Below are 10,771 nucleotides of genomic sequence, written 5' to 3' on the forward strand. Positions count from 1 at the left end.
TTAACACCACATAAGCCTTAGAAAAGCTTACAATTGATAAGATATAAGCTTTAGAATGATTTACTACAGCTAAGATATAAACTTTAGAAAAACTTAACTAATGAAAATAAAAAAATATGATAAGATACAAGCCTTAGAAGAACTTAGTATTGATTTAGCTTTTAAAAGCTTACTACATACAGTACAAGTCTTAAAAAGACCAATTAATGAAAAATTAAAGAAAATGCTCAGACATAAATAGAAATTTAAAACAGAATCTACCGTATAATTGTATTATGAAACTAAAGAGGAGCAGTCTAAGGTTAATAGAATTTACTTTATTACCTTAATTTACCCACTTATCATACAAGAAGAGGCACCATGATAGACATCCCCAGGGATATGAAAAGTTATTTGGAATACTATAGAAATGTTGTCTTAGAAGAGACCTAAGGAAACAATCATTTCATATGATATGCATTTACCCATGAATTTAACATCTGCTTTACAGGTTAAATTCTATTAACCTTAGGTTGCTCCTCTTCATGCCCCAGTGTCAAATTTGGTTCAACCTTTAGTTGTCAGCATCAAAAAAATTCCTCCACAGAGCAATTAAATGACCTAATGACTATTGTTAAAAACCATGCTGCTAATAATGACAAAACAGCTTCAGTAAGGAAAACAAAATTTTCAGGGGAAAATATAAAAACAAGTATTTTGGCAAACTTCTATAAAAGATAAGATTAAAGCTTAAAATATAAATAAATAACATTGAAACTGAGGGTCTAGTAGACACGGGAAGATGTAACAATAATATTACAGAAATTTTGGCATTCAATTAGATACTTAGATTAAACACTTAGATTAGATTAGCTACTTCAGGAGGCAAATATTTAGTTTCTAGGGATTGGAACTTTACCATGGCAGGGGGAGATATGTGCAACTTGGATCAAATACATAGGGCCAGAAAGATAGATAGGGAAATTAAAACCATGTGTGTCTAACATAGCAATGAATTTATGAGAACATTATTTATTACAGCAGTAGAAAACACAGATTAATGTTCCTCCAATTTCAAAAACTGTAAAATAAAAATGCTTCTGAGAGAAATATTAAAAAATAATATTAGGGGCATCCACAAACTGTTCAAGTTGTACATGAGCAGGGGACAACAACTGATCATCTTTCAAAGGTATCAACAGTCCTACCTTTAAATTAGTTAACTGACAAACTGATCTAGGTAGAACAATGGCCTCAGATATTAGAAAAAGCACAAATATTTGAACAGCTGGTACACAGGCAGCTAAATGCACATCATATTGAAGAATCAACCAGTCCTTGAAATTCTATGTTTGTCATTAAAAAGAAATCTGGAGAGTGTTAGCAGATTTGAGAGCAATAAACAAAATAATTCAGCTGACATGCTCTCTATAGCCTGGAATCCTGCCTTTTCTATTACCTACATGTGGTCTACTATAGTGACTGATTGAAAAGACTATTTTTTAAAATCTATACCTTTACATGAAAAAGATAGAGAAAAATTTGCCTTCACAATGCCTGATTATGATTATTCCAAGCCTGTTAAAAGTATCAGTAGAGAGTTCTTCAACAAGGTAGTTTAAAAGAGCTCCAACTTTTGTCAATATTTTATACACAGCCATGGTAAATTATTTATAAACAACTTCCTCAATCTATAATTTACCATTATATGAATATTTCACTGTTTCAAATGCAAATACCTAAGAAAAAGTTTGAAGCAAAGAAAAAATTGCCTTGTTTGGGGATTATCAATTCTTCCTGAAAAAAAAAACAAGAAAATATTCTACTAATTAACCAAAAGTAGCACAAATTCTAATAGGTTTCAATAATAAAAGCCTGGAGTAAAATATCAGGAAAATAATGAACTATCTGAGATAAAGTATTAAAACCACAGCCACTTTACTTCTCCTATTCCCATCTGAAAAGCAACTGAGTTCCTGTTTCCTCCTGGCTTATCACTTTGTTTTTCCACCCAGTCATATCACTTCCTGTCTCTATATACAGACATACACACCATCATGATTAGCTCGTGGCTAGTTCTGCCATCTGATCTTCAGGCAAGCTGTAGTTGTACAAACAAGATATCACCACATTTACTCTTTGTATAAAAATTAAAAAGGAAGTTTATAGCTTATATAAGAAAAACTATATACAGTAAGTACAATAGCTATATTTAATATATACAGTCAATGAATACATCAACAATGTCTAGCCCAATAGAAATTGACAAATTCAGAGAAAATATTTCATATCTGTCCTATCTTTGTGAGTCAAAAAGTTGTACCTAATTTACTTTCTATTATAACTTGCATTACCAAAGTAATATTTTTATTTCTTTCAACCTTATACAATTTTCAATTGTTTAGTGAATTTTTTTTCTAAATCTGGTAACAATGAAAACTATAACTTTAATTATCTTCTATTCAATTCCAGCAGAGACCCAAGAAGCAAATAGTAAACAGGAAGTGTAAACAAGTACCTTCCAAAAAAATGTGAGAAATGACAGAAGCAATTGGCTGCCTGGGCAGAGGAACCCTGTCTGCAACGTTGGGGCATCTATCATTCTTTGGTCTATAGGCCTTGCATTTCTGACAAACTTTTCTGTGAAACAGAAAATTCTGAAGGGCTGTTCTACATTGTCTTGGCAAAACTTGTCACTCTTTTCTTTTGTGCCCTGCTTGTCCAATTTGTACAAAATATTATCAGTAGTCAGGCAAGGACACTTTCCTGCCCAGGGGCTATCATTTGCCACAAAGAAAGTAAACTCCATTTGGAATTTCTGTAATGCTTATCAACTACTCTGAAGTAGATTTGTGCTACGATGAGCAGACATGTATCATTGAAGAACCCATTTTATTAAAACATCTTAATGCTATAATCTGTAGATCTGAAGTGCTTGAAGGTGACCTGTCTATCTAAAATATATCTTTGTTTGATCTTGAAAACATACCTTTTATGACTACAAATTCAGTTGTAATAGGTGACTATTTGCTAGCCTGCATTTCTTTATTATCCTAAATAGTTGGTAATAATAACTTTCAAAGACTAGAAATTTGCATTACATTGTTAAATGACTTGCATACTGACAATACATTGAACAAGGTTAGAAATGTGTGTACAGGATGTTCTAATAAAAATAAGCTCAAGGTTGTGTGAATATACAAAAAATCCAATCCAATCTAAAATATTTAAAATTAGTAATCACCCTTTTTTGGTTTAAAAGTAGATTCAATTATTTATCTTTTTTTTTTTTTGATTTTTCGAGACAGGGTTTCTCCGTAGCTTTTGGTTCCTGTCCTGGAACTAGGATCCTTTTTCTATACCCTATTCATTTTAGAATAAATTCAATAATCTACTTTTTATATCTTATCTTATATATACATATATAAATATATATACACATATATAACCACCATTTTAACAATAAGAACTCTAAATCTAATCTCTTTTGTTCAAATTTCTTCACTCCAACAAATAACAACTTGTAACTAATTGTAAACAATGACAAATATTCATAAACATTTAATGACCAAAACCACCCACCCCATCTCTTGGCAATGTGGGCATCATATTTTTAAATTTACTTCCTGCCCTCTTGGGGTAATGCCATATTTAAAGGATCTCAAAAAGAGAAATATGGCTTAATTTTCGAGTCCTGGGAGAGGTAGCTTTACCATTTGTTATCCAGTTCGGTCTCTGCATGATGGAAGAATGCAGGGCTCGTCTCAAATCTAACTAGAGTACTCTGTAAGGCTGGATCATCTCATATAGCCAACTCAAAATTATCCTGAGCAATTTGCAGTCAAAATCTGATATTTAGGTGGTACTTATAAGCTTAGTGCTATTATCATAGTCCTGGTGGAATTGTCATTGTGGGGCCACATCCTCTTTTTGAGACTTCAAATGTCACTGTTAGGTTTAGTCTTGATTCACTGAAAGAAAAAAAAAAACATTTTAAATGTCGTGTGCAATAGATCTCAAAAAGGTCAAAGAAAAACTTTAAAGACTCAAAATAGAAGCAAACAATTATAAGATTATTGGCAATAAAACAGTCCTTTTTTTTATTTTCTGTCCCATATCAGGTAGTTCTTCTGACATGAGACAGAGATTGTGGATTTTACTTTAACAAGCATGTTTGAATTTAGAGGAGAGAGCCACACTCCAACTCCAAAGCCAACTTTAGTCTTTAATTGGACTGCAACTACAGAAAGACTATTTGCATTATACATATGTAGAGAATAGCAGAAACAAACATTTGGTAAGATTTATGAAATTTTATCCAGTTGGAAATAAGATAAAACACTTTCATCCCAAAACTTCCATTCCAAAACTGAAACAGTGAACTTTTACTAGATCCAAAATATAACAGTTGTAATTATTCTGTATCTAAATTTAGTGTCAATTAGTATATTAATGTGTATGTGTACATTTTGCATTTTCCTGCTAGGGTGTAGTCTGAAGTTCCCCCCAACCAAATTTGTTGTTCCTATGCCATCAACCCCTCCACTCACCACAAGCTTGATGAGTTATTCTGAGTCCCACTTTGCTGCATACTTAAGAGTTGTTCACTGTTCTCCATCATGTCGCAAGGTCAAGGTGAAAAGGAGAACCCCATGTGGGAACTTTGCATCCACAAGCTCTGCCTCAATATCTGTGTTGGGGAGAGTGGGGACAGACTGATCCGGGCAGCCAAGGTGTTGGAGCAGCTCACAGGCCAGACACCTGTCTTTTCCAAAGCTAGGTACACCATCAGGTCCTTTGGCATCAGGAGAAATGAAAAGATTGATGTTCACTGTACTGTCCATGGAGCCAAGGCAGAAGAAATTCTGGAGAAAGGCCTGAAGGTACGGGAGTATGAGTTATGGAAAAATAACTTCTCAGATACTGGGAACTTTGGCTTTTGGATTCAAAAACACATTGACTTGGGCATCAAATATGATTCAAGCATTGAGATCTATGTCCTGGATTTCTATGTGGTGCTTGGCAGGCCAGGTTTCAGCATCGCAAACAAGAAGCGCGGAACATACTAATTGGGGCCAAACACAGAATCACTTTTGTATTACTTGTTTCATATAATTTTGAAGCTAACATGGGCTTTGTTCATACTTTTGATTATATGACCATAATATTCCTGATTTGAGTAACTGTTACTATTTTAGAATGTAACAAATGTTTAAAAAACAAGTACATACCTTTCATGCTTATCAGAAGCAATTACGTTTGCCCCCCGGTTTATCAATAACACTGCTGTTCAAATCTTCTCTTTTTGGAAGGTGAGCATGAGGGAGGAAATTCCATCCTGTAATGATATTAAATGATAGTTCACAATGCTGCATATTCCACAGTCAAACAGAAAGCCACATAGCTAGTCCTGTGAACATGATATTTCCCATAGACTAGAGAGCAGAAGAAATGTTCTTCTCAGTTGTTCTCACTCTGATGTTGACAGTGAAATGCTTTGATCCTGCCTACGGTTGTCACAAGACCTCGAGTCCTCTTCAGAACTCGTGGGAAACACTTTGTGATAGCATAATGGAGCCATTTCAGTGTTTGTTCGCATTTAAGCAGAAACCCCTTTCTTAAAGTTGTATTAAACTGAAATAGAATGAAAGCACTCCCCACTCCCTTTCTTCCTCTAGACGCTCCCACCACTCACCACAGTGACTCCCCCTTGGACCCTTTCTGGATCCTTCAAGCTGATATCCTCTTTATCTTTGATCATTTTGTTGTATACATCTATATGAACGTGTATGCACATATGTACAGACACACAGAACCGACTGTGTCCATTTTTTTTGTCTGTATATAGCTTTTAGGATGACTACAACTAATAAGGGGGTTCACCTGTGGGAGAAGCAAATTCTCATTCTCCCAGCAATCAGCACTTGCCTGTAAATTCATTGTCTAGGGAAAGCTTTCTCCTTTTACAGTAACATGTCAACAGATATTACTGTAATTCTAGTCTTTTTATTCAGCCGTTCTAGAACAGACTATTTTACAGAAGACTTACTGGTTATCCTGGTTATTATAATCTTTTCCTGCCCTCTTCCTCAGTGTTCTCTGAGAAACAGAATGAAAAGCTATGATGCAGATGTATAAGATGTATACACTTCCTGAGAGCTCATCTCATAGGAATCAACCCCAAACAAGGATACCACAGGTGTTCAGTATCTTGTTCAATGGATATGCTCAATTTTCTTCTCTGGGTCAGAATTTATATCTGCATTCCAAACGATATTTATTTGCCACCCCTCTGGATGGATTTTGCACAACAGCTTAACGTGGTAGAAATTTAAATTATTAATAATACAGTGTCATAAACATTTCAAGTAAACAACAATCAATTATATACTTTGCAAAGATTTCCAAGGCTATTTATATACTTCAGAGAACCTATAATGCTTTTTGTTTGCTTTTATTTAAATTGTGACAGGATCTGCTTTGTTAAGAAAGCAACCTTAATTTGTGCTCTTCATATGGTATGGTGCTCTTTGTTTCACATTTTAGCTCACCTCAAATTGTTATTGACAACTCATAATGTATAACAACGACCACTAACACATAAAACCTATTTTTAGTACACAAGGTAGAATATCATCACACAAACCATGATGCCTTTCACTAAGTGAGATGTGACTTATATGCCTGGCATTCCTAGTCTTTCAAGATGGATTTTAATAAATGCTAACTCTAAATGTACTATAGATAATAGCTGTGAAACTATCAGCGACAAAATGTGAATGCATGGCAAGCTTTACTTTGCTTTTTACAAAACTTTAAGCCAAAAGAAACTTGGGTTCAAATAAGTAAGTGTGCCTTATTCTTGATAATAGCTAAATTCATGGGATATATAGAAATCAGATATTTGCTATGCTTAATGTCAGTATCTAGAAGCAGTTTCAAAAGAGAGATTTAGGACACTTTGGGCCACCTTGAGATGGGCTTGAATTGGAAAAGCAAGATGAGCTTGCTGCTTCATAAGTTATGAAACTTCTAGTAAGCTTTTAGAATATCTCTATTCTTTTGTGGTGGTCCCTGATTGTGGGGAGAGAGTATAATAGAGATATCTCATTTGTGGCTGAGCATTCCACTGTCATTTAATTCCTGTATTTTGAACAATTGTGAGTTTCTCTGTTAACCATGCTATACTGCACAAAAACCTGATGAGACTGGAGATCTGAACTATTATATGAGAGTAAACATAAAAATTTGGTGGCAGTTTGGTACTATTTATAACAGTAGTAGGTTCACCCATAGGGACAGGGAACTCTACAACTCTTGGACCATGGCCAGATTTACAGTACTTTTTTTAGTTCAATTAATTTTTAATATTAAATAGTAAAAAAAATATTATACACATGAATATACAAATATTTTGTAAAAAAAACATGGAGGCTCCTTGGGAAGTAAAGGGATAGCCAACGTGAGATCCAGCAATCACACTCCTGGGTACAGATCTAAGGGACACAGAATGAGCATCTCAGAAGTTGGTTCATGTGCCCACAGCTGTGGCATTCACAGTAACCAAGGAATGGGAATCACCAAGTGTCTGTCTGCTGGTGAATAGGAAAGATATGGAATAGCAACACACCTGAGAAATTCCTCAGCCATTTCAACCTCCAGTTACAAAATGAGACACAGTGCTGGCTTTCAGCAAATATGGAACATGGTCTCTTCATGAAGACCAGTAATTTATAACTTAAATTCTGCTTTCTAGTAATAACCCTCTTGTTCTTGTTCATCACAGTGATAACTATGCTGCATCATGTGTCAGTTCTAATGCAGATGTGCAGGGTCAAATCTGGGTTCTTTATAGACTAGAAATGGTAGTGGAAGATCTGAATCCCCACCAAAATCCATAGTGCAACAAGGCTCACACTATTTCTACTGTCAAAGACATAAAGAAACAGGTCATGAGAGAGAATAGGCTAATGGAAAATACACAAATGTCACTAGTGGGTCATTTAACCCAAATCACACTTAGGTGTGAGTTTCAACACACAACTTGCACAACAGCATACCTATTAATATTACTATGGCTGCCTTGAGAATTTACTTCCCTTGAAGTTCTCTTTCCAAGATTTGAATCAGGTTTGGCTAGAATTTCTCCTTTCACCTACAAGGGAGGGTGATACTTTGAGTAGAGGGAACAATCTCTCACAGTAATGAATGTCACAGGTCACTCTGTGCCCAAATATCCCCACATAGAACCCGTGTTCTATCTCGGATGTCCAGCTTCGTGCACAATAGTCTGTGCAGGAGAGAACAATATGACAAAACTTAGGACCCAGAAATGGTCACTCCTTCACCTGCTGCAACAGCCTGTCCTTCCATCAGGCGCTCTGACTTCCCACTCTCTCCAGATGACACCCAGAACTCCTCATGATCATGAGCCATGATGCCCTTTGGGATTCCCAGAATGCAGTGAGGTGAGCCTTCTGTGATGTCACAGGGAAATCCCTGCCCTAGAAACAGCAGTGTTCTTTGCCTGAGGACTACACAGTGTCCACCAAGGAGGGTTGGGATTCAAAGACAGCCCATGTGTCTGGGTAAGTTTGGGCTGTTTTGTGGGAGGGACAATACCTGAAATTCAGTACATGAGTGACTCACTCAGTGTGAGGCACTTTTTCATCAGAACCTTTAATATGGAGACTAAACAGAGCGAGGGACCGGAAATGTTTCTGCCTGAGGACAGTTCATTCTATGCAGGACAAGAAAGAGTAAGGATGAGAAGTCTCATAGCAGTGGTCCTAGCCCCTAAAGACCACAGGGAAAGAAACCCTCATCTCACCAGAGAGAGGGGCCTTGTAAAGAAGCTGCACATGCGTCTCTGAACCAGGACTCCCAGAGTAAAGGAGAAATGTGGGACTGGGCCTACTCTTTACCCTGAAGAGGCCTGAAACCAAAAAGAAGTTAAATAAGCCAGGGCATATTGCTAAACATGAAGAGTCCCAGTCCTAAAATAATAGAGATGTGGGCTTGAATGAATCCCTAATACTCAAGAGGCTTAGGCCCAAATAAAAGGAGAGGTGTGGGCCTGGGCCCATCCATAACACTGAAGACTCCTGGACCCAAAAGAGCTGTGGATCTCTGTCTATACCTTATGCTGCAGAGTCCAGGGCCTAAAGCAAGATGAGATGGGGGTGAGGGCCTATCTATGAATGCAAAGAGGCTCAGGCCCAAAGAAAAAGAGATGTGTGCCTGGAGATATACCTGACCCTCAACAATTATGGGCCCAGAGTATAAAGAAATACAAAATGAATAAAGGCCAGGAGAACCAAACAAAAAGGATTGTGCCTATGGTATATCACAACCAGAAGTACCCCAGGCCTAGATCAAACAGAGCCCTGGAACAATTGGCACATAATCATTCTCTTTCAATAAGCCCTGGACATAAAGAAGAGTGCCAAGGCCAAAACTAAAGAGAATCCACATTGTGTTTAGACCATGTACCATGAGCCATACTGGTCCTAGGTCTGATTTTTAGCTATTTTACAACCAGCTAAGACATCAATGCAGACACATCCCTGCTTGTTCATCCATAATCTTGGCCTCAACTATACTATCTTTCTGAGCACTCATATAAGCTGACATGCTCAAAAAATAGGTGTGTGGGTCACATACATATATTTTATTCAATGCTGACCACATTCTCAACACATATCAGCAAGTATGAACCATTGCCATAATGTGCCAGGGGCTCACTGAAATGATATGTCAATATAGGTATAGCATACAAAAGAGTATCATACTATGTCCTCTATCTGTCTGAGACATAATCTTAAGATCTTAAACTGATTTCTTTAGGAATGAACAGTTCTCAAATGTAACTCATGCCAAAGCCTGCTTTTTAAAAATTGTTGACTAATACAAATTTGGTCTTGTTCTGAGTAACTGACTCCTGGTCACATTATATCTTTCAAGATTCAGAACTTGGTGGTGATGTAATTACTAACCTAGGAGCATGGCCATGAACTGCTCTCAAAAGAAATAAAACTGTTCCTGAACTGCAAGTCCTCTGGGCTATCATCTCAAGGGTGTGTGGGTCATACCCTTGCTCTATGCATTCCAGGACAAAATCCCAAAACAGAGGATCCAGGCCTTACAGGGAACAAACCTCATCTCAATGATCAAAGGAAATGGACACCCTATAACCATGACCAGATTTAAAGTCAAGCATTATCTTCATGTCAATTTATTTTGTTGGACACATCATAGCCTCATTTGTGACCCAGGTTATGCCATGTTCACCAAGACAACTGGATTCTTCACCAACGAGTAACATCAGATCATAAGCCATGAACTCAGATCAAGAAGAAGTTCATCTGAAAGCTCCTTTTGGTTCCATTTTGGTTTGTGGGTTATGTTCATAGTTGTACCAACACAGGCAAAATTCTCACAAATGTGTGAAGGCAACATCATGGCTTTGAAATAATCTGGACCACACATGAATATCAAATGACAGGGACACTGTTTGGAATGAAGGGTGTGTGGGCTGCACCCAGGACAAGTCTGTGTCCAGTTCAAGAACAACAGTTTGACCTTGGGTCTGACCTACAACACGTACTACTACAGTAATGTCTATACACTCTAACACTATGAGTTGGTTGTCTAAAGAATGAGAAAAGGACAAAGGCCATAAACTGACATCCATGGGGCCCTGCCAGCTCCCTGATTACCAGTAAGTCAGGTCAAGATTGAATTTTAGGTTGTGTGGGCCACACCCTCTCTTTACAAGACAAAGTACTTTGCT

General features: G+C 36.9%; 1 protein-coding gene across 1 annotated transcript; it reads left to right on the forward strand.

Annotated features, from left to right (window-relative positions):
* Positions 1-4,598: 4,598 nt before the first annotated feature.
* Positions 4,599-5,048, forward strand: LOC121432736 (60S ribosomal protein L11-like). Its single transcript, XM_041630888.1, has one exon. It carries the CDS (start codon positions 4,599-4,601, stop codon positions 5,046-5,048), a length of 450 nt encoding a protein of 149 aa, XP_041486822.1.
* Positions 5,049-10,771: the final 5,723 nt, after the last annotated feature.

Source organism: Microtus oregoni, unplaced genomic scaffold (genome assembly GCF_018167655.1).
Source record: "Microtus oregoni isolate MIOR12 unplaced genomic scaffold, Mior012 000035F_ref0000213, whole genome shotgun sequence".
Lineage (NCBI taxonomy): Eukaryota > Metazoa > Chordata > Mammalia > Rodentia > Cricetidae > Microtus > Microtus oregoni.